General features: G+C 38.1%; 1 protein-coding gene across 3 annotated transcripts in view; it reads right to left on the bottom strand.

Moving 5' to 3' along the window:
• The window catches only part of DYM (dymeclin), a 352,836-nt gene that overhangs the window by 148,318 nt on the left and 188,201 nt on the right, over nucleotides 1–16,317 (bottom strand). Inside the window, exon 14 of one of the 3 annotated variants that reach the window (XM_034995704.1) lies at nucleotides 3,907–4,071. The exons of the other annotated variants lie outside the window; for them this stretch is intronic. Coding sequence (XP_034851595.1) covers nucleotides 3,907–4,071 — 165 coding nt within the window. The remainder of the gene's footprint in view (nucleotides 1–3,906; nucleotides 4,072–16,317) is intronic. 3 annotated transcript variants of the gene reach the window in all.

The following is a 16,317-nucleotide window of genomic DNA, read 5'->3' as shown; positions in this document are numbered from 1 at the left end:
GAGGGAGGTCAGAGAAAAAACAGAGGAGAAACTTATAATTTCAAGTTGCGTAATTTTTAAATGCTTAAAAAATAAATTTTAAAAATGTATATTTCACTAATGCTCCACAACTCTTTGTATGTACCATCTAGTTTTCGTCCAGATGCATATAATATACAGTTGTTTATAGCAGTATATAATTTTATATTCTTTTCTCAAAATTATATCAAATGTTTTCCATATTTCTCTTTATTTTTCTTTATAATATTTTTCATGGCTACATCATATTCTCTTGAGTTGATAGAATATAGTTTACTTGACCAATCCCTTATTTTGTTCCTAAATATAATTCTTTCCTTGGGTTATTTCCCTAGGATAAATTCCAAGATATTAGCATTTTATTTTTTATTTATTTATTTTTTATATTTTATTTATTTATTTGACAGAGAGAGACACAGCGAGAGAGGGAACACAAGCAGGGAGAGTGGGAGAGGGAGAAGCAGGCTTCCTGCGGAGCAGGGAGCCTGATGTGGGGCTCGATCCCAGGACCCTGAGATCATGACCTGAGCTGATGGCAGACGCTTAACGACTGAGCCACCCAGGTGCCCCCAAAATACTAGCATTTTAATAACTTTTGGTAGGTATTTCTTTATAGAAATCCACTATTTTCTACCATTTTTTCTCTTACATATGCAACTTACACAACTGCAAAATAATCCAGGATTACACCGTATCTTTAGTATATTAAAACAAATTTTAAAATGGTTGCAAGTTATTGGCAGGTGGACTTAAAACAGGACAGTCTAAGAACTCTACTGCCTCTTGAGATGGGAAGTACCCAGAAGCACTCTATCAGAGATGCTTTAAAAACAATTTTTATATTGGGAAGAAGTCTGTATTACAATGACTAAGATTTCTATCTACAGCAGTAATTCATATTAGACTAAGGCAAAGTTCTTTAGGGATAAGCTGATACTTCTCTCCAGAGACTCAGTTACATTCTAAACGCTCTGCATAACCAAAAGCTATTTGGGATTGTGAAGTGAGTCTGAGATTGCTCCATTCAGGCCTTTGGCTTGCTTTGTTCTTCTGTGTAACAGTTCTATTGAAAGAAAAATCTGTCAACTGCAGAGACTAGATTACACTTGACCCCGTGTCAGTGTGGATGCAGAATGTTAGTCACCTACACACGAACATGGCCTAAAGGCGACCAGATACCGCCTTCTGCGGAAATCCCGCTCATTCTGAGGTCCTGAACGGTGGAGGTTCCCCACACCCTGTCCCAGACTGCAAGTGGAAAGCCAGGGAGGCAGGGATCATGGCCTTAACTCCAGAGCCTGTGTGGCTAACCACTGTATTTCCTCTGCCATTCAGAAAAGCTGGTCCAGGCCTGGCAGAATCTGGGGGCCGAGACACAGCACATCTGGCAGAACAGCCCTGGAATAAGGTGAGAGAAGACGGCTGACTGCCAGAGAGGGGGCGGGCTTGCAAAATTTTGAAAATGCCATAAAGTTCTCCGGGCCTCAGAGTATTTCCTCAATGCATCTACCTGGGTCTACCACAGCCTGGGATTTCCTTCTAGATGCATCGTAAGGGCTTTTCAGTCCTGAGGAGGGCTCTGCACTGAAAACACCCTTCGGAGATACATACTCTCACGTTAGCTGGGAGTACTGAACACCCTCCTGAGGATGAGAAAGGGACCAGAGTGGGCAGGGGCCGAGGCGCCACAGGAAAGGTGCTAAAAGAGGAAACAGAAAACTGAAAGAAATGCTGTTCTACCTTGGAAACAAAGTGCACTTCAGCTCTGCCAGGAATTGGGTGAAGGGGGCTCAGAAATCACAGGCTGCTTGGGCCACGTGGTGCCTTTACCTTTACTCTCTACTTTCTTCGTGCCTCCTGACTTTGACTTCCTGGTCCCTTTCCCTCCATTGCCTTGTAGCTTCCCAGGTGTCCCTGTATTCCTCCCTCTCCTGTCTGTTCCTGTGAAGGGAGCGCTGTGACTCCAGAGACAAGTGGATCTAACATTTAAGACTGCAACATTAATGCTTACCTAAATTTCCCGCCTACCCAAACAGATTTCAGACTTGCCAGCCACTACGATCACGAAAGCCAGTTCCCTAAAACAATTCTCAATCTCTTATTCTCTCTGTACACACGTGTGTACATCCTACTGGTTCTCTTTTTCTGGAGGAACCTTAGTCAGGCATAGGTACATTAGTAAGTAAGGGCAAGAATAATTAAAGCTGCCTGTTCAAGAGGCTCAACAATTAAGGGCAGCTCTCTCTGTTCCTTGTAACCAGACAAGTTCTGGTCCCAGTTCCTAAGACTACCACTTACCTCATACTACCTCACTTTACCTAAGTCAGCTGAAAGTAAATGGCTTTACTTTGGTAAATTCTTCCATATTATATGCATAAGAGTTTATTATTTTCACTTACTTTTCTATCTCTGATTTTCTATTTCTTTTTTTTTTCTTCTTAAAGATCTTATTTATTTATTTGCCAAAGAGAGAAAGAGAGAGCACAAGCAGTGGGAGTGGCAGGCAGAGGGAGAAGCAGGGAGCCCGACGCAGGGCTCAATCCCAGGACCCTGGGATCATGACCTGAGTCGAAGGCAGCCGCTTAACCGACTGAGCCACCCAGGCGCCCCTGACTTTTGATTAAAAATGTCTCTACTGACTCAATAGGAGTCTGACCAACATCATTATGAGTCTGTAAATGTTTCTGCCACCAAGAAAATGCTGTCAACTTAGATGTCACAACTATCTTCTACTTTTTTTTTTTAAAAAGATTTTATTTATTTGAGAGTGAGAGAGAGAAGAGAGCACGAGTGCACAAGCAGGGGGGAGGGGTGAAGGAGGAGGGAGAAGCAGACTCCCCGCTGAGCAGAGAGCCTGCCATGGGGCTCAATCCCAGAACCCTGGGATTATGACCTGAGCCAAAGTCAGACTCTTAACTGACTGAGCCACCCAGGCACCCTATCTTCTATTCTTAATAATCAAAGTGTTTTCACTTAGATATACTGTGTAGAGCAAAGCTTTTGTATGTTTCTTCACCTGAAAAGATCTATTTTAATTCAAAATGTTTGCTATTTTCTAGAAGGTGGTCGTGGGGCTTTTTTGTTCTTCCCCTAAAGTCATTCCGCAGAGAAGACACTGCTGCAAACACCCTACCTAGCTAACAATATAGTGCTGGCATAGAAGTCATCTCTGACTTACAGAAAATGTGTTTAAGATGCCAACTGCAAGTAAGTACAAAGCACTAATGTCAAACTATCCCTCTATTTTGGTGCATGACAGACACTAAACAGCAGGTGCTGATTTCCTCTGATACCTAACATCAATGCCTTGTTTCTTTCTTACTACTCCCACCGTTGTTCTGTTTGATCTATACTCATCCATGACACATTGCAACTTGCTGATTTTATAACTACTCTGTATGTAAATAAAGTGAGTAAAAAATACAAAACCCCAATGGATAATTTCTACCTTCTTATAAAGTCAAACCTGCTCAGCTGAACGTGCTTCTATCAAAACATGGATGAAGTGCCATAGCCAGCTCTCAGTGTGCTTGCAGAGCAAGAAAGAGAACTCAAAATTCACATGTAATTAATGGCAACTGTAGAGTCTATTCATACACAAATCAGAGCACTCCCGATTACTAGATATTAAATCAAAAGATCTCCAAATGGAGCAAAGTCTAGAAAAGTTCTGTCAAGTTTACATGACAACTATGAGACATAAAGTACTTAGGAAGATATTTGTAAGGAAACAAATCCCAGCCATTATTTTAAAGAATTATTTAGCATCGTTTCAAATACAAATTATCCTCTGTCATCATTTCATCGACATGTGTCCCATTCAAACATGCAATTATCAGTCACATACAGCATGCAGCATGCAGTAAATGGACAGCAGAGGTTAATAACCTGGAAGCATAGGATCTGAGAATGTGAGAGCAAGTTAAAGACAAGAGTTCCTCTCCATTGTCACTGAGGGTCGAGAAGCAATGCTGAAGCGTAGAACAGTGAGAGTGGGGGAAATACAGTTTGTCCAACACATAAACATATCTCCGCAAGTGGCGGCAGGTATAACTGAAAGACAAAGGTAAAAGGAGAAAAACAGAGAGGAGTTTTCCTTTGAAAAAATAAACCATTCTCAATGTCCTCAAAGCGCTCTGTGTATTTTCACTAGATGGTACCCAAGAAAAAACAACTGTTAAAAGAGAATATTAAAAAGATAAAAAAGAAAACAAGCAACCTGTTTTAAAAATGGGCGAAAGATCTAAACAGACACCTCACCAAAGAAGATATACCAACGGCAAATAATCATATGAAAAGATGTTCCACATCACATATCATTAAGGAAATGCAAACTAAAACAATGAGATACTGCTACAAACCCATTCGAATGGCCCAAATCCAGAACACTGACAATACCAAATGCAGGGAAGGATGTGGGGCAGCAGGAGCTCTCAGTTACCGCTGGTGGGAATGCAAAAAATCATACAGCCATTTTGGAAGACAGTTTCAGTTTTCTTACAAAACTAAACATACTCTTACTATACAATCCAGCAGTCTTGCTCCTTGGTATTTACCCAAATGAGTTGGAAATTTCTGTCCACATAAATACCTGCACATGGATGTTTCTATCAGTTTTCGTAATTGCCAAAACTTGGAAGCAATCAAGAGGCCATTTAGTAGGTAAACGGACCAACTGTGGTACATCCAGAAAATCAAATATATTCAGCGCTAAAAAGAAATGAGCTATCAAACCATGAAAAGAGAGGGTGAAATCTTAAATGTGTATTACTTAGGAAAGAAGACAATCTAAAAAGGCTACATACTGTATGATTCCAACTCTATGACATTCTAGAAAAGGCAAAACCCCACAGAAGGTAAAAAGATCAGTGGCTGCCAGAGGTTAGTGGGGAGAGAGGGATGAATAGGCAGAGCACAGAAGATTTTTAGGGCAATGCAATATTCTTTATGATACCATAACAGTAAATACATGTCACTATACATTTGTCAAACCCATAGAATGCATATCACCAAGAATGAACCCTAATATAAACTATAGTCTCTGAGTGGTAGTGATTATGTCAAGGTGGGTTCATCAACTGTGTAACAAATGTTATCACTTCTGGTGTAGAATGATGATAGCAGGGGAGGCTGTGTGTGTAGGGAGATGGGGTACATACGGCAATTCTCTGTACTTTTGCTCCATTTTGCTATAAATGTAGAACTGCTCTTAAAAAGGGTATTTAAAAGTGGGGGATGAAATCTGCCTTGCTAGAGCAGAGTGGTATGAGAGATTTTCTCTCTACAATACTACAAATATGTTCCTGGAAGACAGGCAATAATAGTACTGCAATATGGAAGATATTGTGGTAGAGGAACATGGAATTAGGAGTAAGAAAACTTCGAAATCTGGATCCAGCCCAGCCACTGGAAGTTTTGACAGTGGGGATTTGATCTCTCCAAGCCTCAATCCCACAAATTGTAACACAGAAGTAAAAACATTAAATTATTCCAAAATTTTGAAGTGATATTTAAAAATAAAAATATAAAAGAATTATTATCGTCAGAGCAATTTCATTTGTGCCACATTTCAGACCACTTGAAAATAACAAGTTTGAAAGAGGAAAATGCCAAGTCAATGTGACAAGGTGAATCAACAAAACCGTGAACACATCAACATCAATGGATATGCTTAAACTACTAGTCTTTGAGAACCTTGTCTAAAAATCCACGCCAAAAATACACCAAGTTCCCAAATTTTATTTTGGGAATAAATTAATGAAACTAATAGATTAAAAGATTAGAAATAGGCAAATTTCCAAAACTGGGACAATTCAATCACCCATTCAACCTATTAATCAGCCCACCTACTTATCTCCAAGCAGTATCTATTATATGTGGCACATAGGAACTATGCACGACCCTGAAGACAGCGTGAGGACGAAATTACACATAATCCGTTCCCGAGATTACAAGATAGAAGACACATATTAGACAATAACAAAATCCCACTGAAACTGTATAATTTCTAACTGTAATAAGCACTATGAAGGAAAAGTAAGAGGAGTAAAATGGAGATCTCACCCTGAGATTTGGAAGCTGAGAAAGGGCTGCTGCAAAGTGAATTTTAAGCTGACATCTTAAGGAAGAATGGAAGTTAGCTACATAGAGTATAGACTGGGGGAGAGGAACCATGAGGGGCGCCTGGGTGGCTCAGTCATTAAGCATCTGCCTTTGGCTCAGGTCATGATCCCAGGGTCCTGGGATCCAGCCCCTCATCGGGCTCCTTGCTCGGCGGGAAGCCTGCTTCTCCCTCTCCCACTCCCCCTGCTTGTGTTCCCTCTCTCACTGTGTCTCTCTCTGTCAAATAAATAAATCAAATCTTTAAAAAAATAAATAAAAAATAAATACATGAATATTGTAAGGAGAGTGGGTTCAAAATTAACAGCCTTTCTCAGGTCAAAAAACAATGTTGTTTTTTTTTTTTTTTTAGTTGAAGTATAGCTGATACACAATGTTACTACACTAGTTTCAGGTGTACGACATAGCAATTCAACAAGTCTATACCTTATACTATGCTCACGAGTGTAGCTAGCATCTGTCACCATCCAACACTATTACAATACCACTGACTATATTCCCTTTGCTGTACCTTTCAACCCCACGACTTATTCATTCTATAACTGGAAGCCTGTATTTCCACTCCCTTCACCCATTGTGCCCATCCCCTCACTTCCCTCCCCTCTGGCAACCATCAGTTTGTTCTCTTTTGGGTCTCTTTCTGCTGTTTGTTTGAAAAAAACAATCAGTTTTTTTGTTTCAGAGAGAGAGTGAAGTGCGAGGGAGAGAGAGAATCCTAAGCAGGTTCCACATCCAGTGTGGAGCCTGACATGGGGCTTGATCCCATGACCCTGAGATCATGACCTGAGCTGAAATCAAGAGTTGGACACTTAACCGACTGAGTCACCGAGGCACCCCGAAAAAACAATGTTTTTTAAAATATAGTGATTCTAGGGGCACCTGGGTGGCTCAGTCGTTGAGCGTCTGCCTTCGGCTTGGGTCGTTATTCCGGGGTCCTGGGACTGAGCCCCACATTGGGCTCCCTGCTCGGCGGGAAGCCTGCTTCTCCCTCCCCCACTCCCCCTGCTTGTGCTCCTGCTCTTGCTATTTCTCTCTGTGTCAAATAAATAAAAATAAGATAAAAAAAGTAAATTAAAAAAATAAAAATATAGTGATTCTAGTCCAATGACAACAAAATAAGATGAAATATACAAGAATAATGTACAACAAATATCTATGAAGAAATCTTTAAAATGGTAATAACAAAAAATTTAAAAGAATTGATAAAATGGAAGAAAAAATTTTTAGATAGGAAACTCTAGGATTATAAAGTCACCAAATGTTCTGGTGTTAGTCTAAAAATTCATGTTCTCAAAAATATCAAGAGTTTTAAAAATGAAACTAGACATGTTAATTCTGAAGTCATATAGAAAATTAAACATTTAAGAAAAGCCATAAAATTCTGAAAAACTATAGAGTTCTAGGATGGGACTAGCTCTACCACCTATTAAAAAAATACTGTAAAGTGACATTACCAGAAACAGTTTGGTATGGTGCATGAGTACAAGAACACTAGAAGAGACTGAAATAAGATGAGAACAGAGTATAAGATAAAGGTGGCACTTTATTATTTTTTTTAAAGATTTTATTTATTTATTTGAGAGAGCGAGAGTGAGAGATTGAGCAAGGAGAGCAGCAGAGGAAGAGAAAAAAGCAGGCTCCCCCACTGAGCAAGGAGCCCAACCTGGAGCTTAATCCCAGGATGCTGGAATCATGACCTGAGCCGAAGGCAGAAGCTTAACCAACTGAGCCACCTAGGTGCCCCAAGGTGGCACTTTAAAACAGAAGATCTGATGCATTATTCGATAAATGGTATTAGGATAACTGAGTAGATAATTAGGAAAAAACAGAGATGACTCTTAACCTCACCTCCTAAATCAAAAGAAATTCCAGGTTGATCAAAGATTGTAAGGAAAAAATAAAACGACAAAAGATCAAAAATAAACCATATACATGAGCGTCATTAAAAAATAAGTCTTAAAGTTGACCCCATAAAAATGAAAAATATAAATAGAAGAGACAATCACTTTTTCACTGTGCATCTTTTGTACAGTATGAACTTTCTGCCACTTTCATGTATCATAGACATAAATTAATGACTGAATAATTTTTAAAAATTGAAAGGGGCACAGGAGCAATTATTTCAGAGGGACTATGCTAAACGCAGGGAGATTTAAACAAGTTCAAGAATCTGAAAGAAGTTCAGTATGGCTGGTGTATGTTGGAAAAATGGTAAAAGGTAAGGTGGGCTCATGCAGCGCCTTGTGAGTTGTAAGATTCATCACATCATGAAAAACTAATGAAGGGTCTGAGCGGGGAGCAACTAGATATGGTTTACTTTTTCTAAGATGCATTTCTGCAATACAAAGATAAAATTGGAGGGGGGCAAAAGTTGAAAGATACAACCAGAAGCGCCAAGAGTGGAAAAGCAAAGACCAGTAAGCAGCCACTGCAATTGTTTATGCAAGAATTGCTGACGATGGCTTCAGAGCAGGAGAGCAGATTCAAGACCTTTGGAAGTAAAACCAATGGGACTTGCTAATTGATTGGAATGGGAGATGGTGTCAGTGGAGGAAGATACCAAGAATAATTCCCTGATTTCTGGTATTAGGAACTGAATGAAAGTACATTTTCTGAGCTAAGAGAAACTAGAGGAGGGACAGGTTTTTTTTTGTGTTTGTTTTTGTTTTTTTAAAGATTTTATTTATTTATTTGAGAGAGAGAGAGAATGAGAGACAGAGAGCATGAGATGGGGGAGGGTCAGAGGGAGAAGCAGACTCCCTGCCAAGCAGGGAGCCCGATGTGGGACTCGATCCCGGGACTCCAGGATCATGACCTGAGCCGAAGGCAGTCGCTTAACCAACTGAGCCACCCAGGCGCCCGAGGAGGGACAGGTTTTATGGAGAAGATCATGAGTTTAGTTTTGGACATGCTCAGTTTCAGATATTGCAGATGTGAGATGTCAGCAAATGCTGGTACACATGTAAGCTTGAAGCTAAGAGAGATGTGGACTAACCCAGAGACAGAGGTGGATACAGAGAGACACACAGATGGAGGTCAAAGTTTGGGGAACATATATGAGATTATATAAGGGCAGACGGAAAGAGACAGGACCTGGACTAAGAAATTCTAGGATATACAAGTTAAAGAGAGAGAGAGGTGCTGGTACAGAGTACTCACGGGTAGCTAGAGAAGTCACAAGAAAATCTAAGAATGTTGTCAGAAGGTGTTTCAAGAGGGCCATGGTAATGATACACCTTTAAGATGATCTCCGTATATACTAAGCATATAAATCTTAAACTTTCAAGCTGTGTGACTGAAACAGTTAACATATTCTTGGAAAAGGAGCTCCTGTTCAATTTAGAGAAGTTCCTTCCTCTTAATTTAATAATCTTGAAATATTCTTTATTATTATTTAATAGAGATTGAATGGAAATAGCCCTGGTGATTAGCAGACACATGAGAGATGTCTCATTATGAGAAAAATCCTTTGGTCCCACCACTTTTAGCTTACAAAACAAAACAAAACAAAAAACAAACAAGAAATGAACAAATGAAATACAACTAGTTTTTAATGATTATCTTTTAATCACAATTCTGTCATGAAGTCTGTCTTAATATTTTCATCGCAACTATAATAATGCTAAAAAATGAATTCAAAAATGTAGTCAATGCTAGACTTTGACACTGTTACTTTGAATTCAGCTCAATTAATCTGTATTCCTTAACTACAAATCAAGGCACAGAAAACTGGCTTTTAATTACATTATCCTGTCATTAACTATGAGCATCCACTGGATAAACAGTATTTATTGGTTGCTGAACAAGATTTTAATTATGAAATTATTTTAAAAGCATGTGGTCTACATAAGATGTTTCAAAAGAAAGGCGCAGATACAAAAATGGATTTAAAAATAGGATGTTGCATTTATTTCAGCATTTCACAGCTATACCCAACAAAAGAATCTCTTCTAATCATTCTTAAATAGTTATATGGCATCTGATTGAAATCTTGCTCTGACAAGATACCTCTCATTTTTTTTTTTAAGATTTTATTTATTTATTTGACAGAGACACAGCGAGAGAGGGAACACAAGCAAGGGGAGTGGGAGAGGGAGAAGCAGGCTTCCCACTGAGCAGGGAGCCCAATGCGGGGCTCGATCCCAGGACCCCGGGATCATGACCCGAGCTGAAGGCAGACGCTTAACCGACTGAGCCACTCAGGAGCCCCTAACTCTCATTTTTAAATATTCTTAAAACACAGTGGTAATATTACTATTACCTTCCAGGTACAGTACAGGACTCCGTAAGTCCTGTACTGAACACAGTATAATCCTTTTTGATGAGCACAGGATCACATTAAGTTTTTAGTAATTGCTCATATTAAGCTGGTGACCAAATGCAATGCATTACAGAACAATCTTACCAAACCTTTATTTTGCAACTGATCTTTGGAATTTAAGTAAGGAAATCATCTTGCAGAGCTTGACTTCATTCTAAAATGTGAAACTCATTTTGAATACAGATTCTCTCTGATTTTGTCATCTACAAAACTGAGAATACCTTTTATGATTTCTTCTAAGAAAGTTATTAATAGAAGTACTAAATAGGAACAGGTCAAGGACAGATCTAGAAAAATGCACTAGAGATCTCTGTGTCAGCCACCAGGCCATATACAAACACTAATCAACAGCTTTTTGCTATGTTTTTCAGCCATTAATATATGAAGGAGGAATCTGAAAAACAAAACAAAACAAAAACACTTTCACATTTATGACTTCTTTATTTTTCTGTCCTCATATTCCACTGTAATAATTAAAAAGAGGTATCACAATCCCCATTTAACAAATGACAAAACTGCAGAAAAAAGAAAATAGGTGACACACTGACTATCATGTCAGTTAGTCATGGAAGAATTCCACCCAGTGGAATCCACTGACAACTCAGTCATACTCAGGGCCAGAGGTTCCTAACTCTATAAACCAATATCCAAGCTCAGGACCCCCATTTTCTGGCATCTCCGTAAGTCCTGTACCTGCCCACTTCTCCAAAACCAAAGTCTTAAGAGGATGATAATGTCTAAGATAAGGTAGAGTTAATTTTTTAAAACAGGTTTATAATTAGATACTTTTATTGAGTCCTGGAAAGGACTCCAGGACTCAATCCACCAAAGGAAAACAAAACTTCAGAAAACATAAAAATTGTTTTAAGGTGGTCGTGATTCACATTTTGAAGCAAGCGATCACAGTTAATATTAACAGTAAAGAGACATGATATATCTCTTGATAGGATCACAGCAGAGCTTACAATCTAGTCCTGAGGAATCAAAAGAATCCAAATTGAAGAGTATCTTATAGAAAACAAAAACAAAAAAAGCTCCATATTCTTCAAATTTTGAAAGACAAAGAAAGGCAGAGGAGCTGTTCCACACTAAAGGAGATAAAAGAGAGCAACTAAATGTGATTCTTGGATTAGATCCCCGGGAGGGTTACAAGGCAATTTTTTTTTTCTCTAGAAAGGAAATGAGTGGGGTAAATGACAAAATTTGAGTGTCTATAGATTAGACAATGTTAACTTCCTGGTTTTGATAAATGTTTTTGTTTTTAAGAAATAGACACTGAAGTACTTGGTGGTAAAAGTAAAGGTATAACATGTCCATAAATTCTCAAATGTTAAAAAAAAAGACACTATGCAAAAGTGGTAAAAATTTTACCATTTTAGAACTCTAAGGGAAGGTGAATGAGAAAACTACACTTTTTTGCAAATCTGCAATTTCAAGATAAAAGGTTTTAAAAATGAATACAGTATTAAAACATGAAAGTCATTTATTTTTTTAATATAAGAAAGAAAACAGAATCTTTTTGATATACTGAATAATATCCATTTTAAGATTATGACATTCAAATCTAGAGCACTAAAATGTCATTCTGACCTCTATACTTAAAACTTAGGACATCAAAGGGGCGCCTGGGTGGCTCAGTCGTTAAGCGTCTGCCTTCAGCTCAGGTCATGATCCCAGGGTCCTGGGATGGAGCCCCGCATCGGGCTCCCTGCTCCTCAGGAAGCCTGCTTCTCCCTCTCCCACTCCCCCTGCTTGTATTCCCTCTCGCTGTGTCTCTCTCTGTCAAATAAATAAATAAAATCTTAAAAACAAAACAAAAAACTTAGGACATCAGAAAAAACTAGAGCATGGGAAGTAAGCAAATGTGGTCTGGAGCTATCCCATAAAAAACAGTCACTGTTACTTAAGAGTTGCATTTTCATAAAAAATAAAATCCCTTTAGTGCCTTCTCATATGAAAATGTCCAAGATTATGCAATGTATAGTACTGAAATGTTATTTGATATGGCTATGCTTCACCAAAGTAAAGTATGAAAATGTTCTCTCCTAAAACAATACTTAAATCTGTAAAAGATCCCCAAAACCACAAGCAAAAGAGTGATGCTTTAAAAAGATCCCTGAGTCAGGCTTTCTAATAATGTATTTTGCAGAGCTTTGACAATAAAATTATATTCTCATAGCAACTTTTTATTAATATCTTTTCTTTTTTATTTTAAAGATTTTATTTATTTATTTGACAGAGAGAGAGAGAGCGAGAGCAGGAACACAAGCAGTGGGAGTAGGAGAGGGAGAAGGAGAGGGAGAAGCAGGCTTCCTGCGGAGCAGGGAGCCCGATGTGGGGCTTGATCCCAGGACCCTGCGATCATGACCCGAGCCAAAGGCAGAAACTTAATGACTGAGCCACCCAGGCGCCCCTTCTTAATTATTTATATGCTTCGCAAACTTTCAAAAAAAATTGAAATCACCAAGGAACAGATTAAACTTTTTGGACTATCTAGATTATTATGTGCATCCCTTTCCAATGTCTATTTAAAATTTTTTTTAGAAAAAGCTTGTTGATAAAATTCATTAGTAGATATAAAATATCAAGAAATTAAATTAATAATGAATGTTTAGAACCTACATGAAGAAAATGACAAAAATTTACCACTGGGCATAAAAGAAGCCTTGATTAAATGATTGATTTAAGCCTTAATTAAATGAAGAGACACCAGCATGGTTCTTGAGACAGGAAGACAAAATATTATAAAGGATGCCATGATCCTCCATAAGACTAGGAACATTAAGTTAAATTTCTACCCAGTTATGACATCTGGAACTGAAACAAAAGTCCAACTTTTTCTCTACATGAAGTCTTTAAATATATGAAGAAACTGTAAATCTCTTAAGGTTTTCTTCTGATATTAAACATCTTTTCTTTCATTTTTCATCTTTCTAGATTCTCATCAATCTTATTACTCTCCTTTGTATATTCACACTGATTCAGCAATGTAACAAGGGCAGAGAGGAATATTTTCTCACTTAGAATTGCTGGGACATGGTGATGATAAAGAAGCAGACCAACTTTTAGTCAGTTTTATTACAGTTTTAAAATTCTTTACAGACACAATGCATTGCCAGAACCACTGGTATCATCCCACGCTTGGTTTACCACTGATTCTTCTTAAAATATGGCAACATAAGTGAACACATTCTTCTAGATGTGTTTTGTTTTGGGCAATGATGAGTAATTTATATACTATTAGTACAGCTTTAAATTATACATGTTCAAAAACTAAAATCAAAAGGGGGGCACCTGCATGGCTCAGTTCAGTTGGTTAAACATCTACCTTTGGCTCAGGTCATGATCTCAGGGTCCTGAGACTGTCAGGAGCCTGAGCCCCGGGGTTGGGCTCCCTGCTCAGCGGGGAGTCTGTTCCTCTTTCTCCTCTGGCCCCTCCCCCCTCACTCTCTCTCTCTCAAATAAAATCTTTAAAAAAAAAAAACAAAACCCTAAAATCAAAAGGAAAAAATTCCCTCAAACTGAAAACCAAAAGAAATGATTTAACTGTACATCAAGTGATAAAACCACACAAAGATTTAAAAATTATAACAAATTATTTTAAAATATAGAATTGATCATATATATTCAGTGGCATATATTCTAAGGACAGAGACAAAAAAATCACAAGCTTCATTCACTAAGACTTAGTAACAATATTACTATTATCTTGAAGCAATTACTTGTACATATAGAGACATACAGGGAGGAATAAAGAGAATATATGAATGCAGTTCAAAGAATCGAATTAGAATTTATGTTAAGTAACCTTAAATCTGAATCAAAGCTAACAGTATGAACTATCTTTTTCCTTTTCAAGAATTTATATTTTACTAGTTTAGTCCACGGAAGAGATCTGAAAGAAATGACAGACTCCATAGCAATTAGCACCCCTATCACCCACCACCCAATTGTGGTCTCTAAATATCATTTAGATAGAAAGAAACCAGAGCTTCTTGAAACAATGGTGGTTTCTAGGTCTGAGACAGGAAATGTGCAAGATGAGCCTGACACGTTCTGTTGGCCTCAGAACAGGAAAGCAGGTTAACTATCAAAGAAGAAAAGCATCCTATCAAAAGACGACATAAGAGTTTCCCATCGGCCAAAGATGGCACACTCAGAAACCAAAAAAGATGACTCTGCAAGTGACTGAAACACACATAGTATTTATATAAAAAAATGAAGAATTCATAATAAAACAATTGAAAAACCAAAAACCAAAATGCTTTGTTTACGAGGACATCAATCACTCTTTCTGAAAATTAAATATTGAAGGAAAAGAAATAAGCATTAATCCTGTCTTTCCAAGCTAACCTACTCGGGAAGAAAGAATTCTACCTAAAAAATATGCGTGTGATATTCTAATTTAAAAATTTCCTGGGCGCCTAGCTGGCTCAGTCAGTAGAGTATGAGACTTTTGACCTCAGGGTCGTGAGTTTGAGCGCCACGTTGAGTGTAGAGAATTCTTGAAAACGAAATCTTTAAAAAAATTTTTCCTTTTGGTGGCCGGTAATGAAATGACTAATTCAATGAGAGATCATCAATGGATGAAACCATCACATGAAGGAACAATGGTGCAACTTAGAAGGAAGGGATTAGGCTATCACCAACTGAATTGATTAATCTTAGTATCCCTGGGATAATTAGGCATTATGTGTTTCCTGATACTCTGCAATATGAAATACATAGGAATGTTTATGAAGAACTTTCTCCAAAAAGGTTGAATCTCAAAGATCTATTCCCCAGAGTTAACTTTCAGTTTGCAGAAGAAATCAATGATAGCAAAAACAAATTAAAGGCACAGGAGAAGGCAAACAGATAAACCCAAAATGTGGGATATTCTTTTTTTTAAAGTTTTTTTTTTTTTTTTTAAAGATTTTATTTATTTATTTGAGAATGAGAGAGAGCACATGAGAGGGGGGAGGGTCAGAGGGAGAAGCAGACTCCCTGCTGAGCAGGGAGCCCGATGCGGGACTCGATCCAGGGACTCCAGGATCATGACCTGAGCCGAAGGCAGTCGCTTAACCAACTGAGCCACCCAGGCGCCCCCAAAATGTGGGATATTCTATAAAACAACTAACTTTTTGTTGTCAAAGTTGTGAGTTAAAAAAAAAAAAAAAGAAAAAGGAAGGAGGGGATACAGCTCTAGATCAGGGATCAGCAACCTTTTTCTAAAGAGCCAGATAGTAAATACTTTAGGTTTGTGGGCCATACTGTCTTTCTTACAACTACTGAACTCTGTAAGTGCAAGAAAGCAGCTATAGACAAAATGCAAATAAATGGTCATTGCTGTGTTCTAATAAAACTTTATTTTAAAAATTCTGACCCTGCTCTAGATTGAAATAATCCTAAGAGACACGACTATTTAATGCGGTGTGAAGACCTCGTTTGGACCCTGATTTGAACTAACCAAAATAAACAGGTATTTTTAAATCAGGCACACTGTGAATATTGATTTGATATCAGATTAAGGAACTGTTAATTTGCTTGTGTGGACAAACTAATCAAACTGACACGAACAGGTAACAGGTGCTACAAACAAGAACTAAACACAGGGAGACTTCAACTGATCAGATAGGTAAAGAAAGTTTTCCCTATGAAAGTTAATGATTCAGCCAAGATTTACAGGATGAATAAAGATAAGCAGGAAAAGAATACAAGCAGAAGGAACAACACAGATTAAAGATCTGTGTTGACCTGGAGGGAGGGAGCAGTAAAAGGGGCCAGATTACAGAGGAGTTTGGTCTTTACCCTAAGAACAATGAGAAGCACAAGAAGGGTATTAAGCAGTTTCAGGATAAGATTTGCATTTTGATCAG

The sequence above is a fragment of the Mirounga leonina genome, unplaced genomic scaffold (genome assembly GCF_011800145.1).
Source record: "Mirounga leonina isolate KUSES-001 unplaced genomic scaffold, KU_Mleo_1.0 Mir_93, whole genome shotgun sequence".
NCBI classification, from domain to species: Eukaryota; Metazoa; Chordata; class Mammalia; order Carnivora; family Phocidae; genus Mirounga; species Mirounga leonina.
This window is presented reverse-complemented; position numbering and strand designations above follow the sequence as displayed.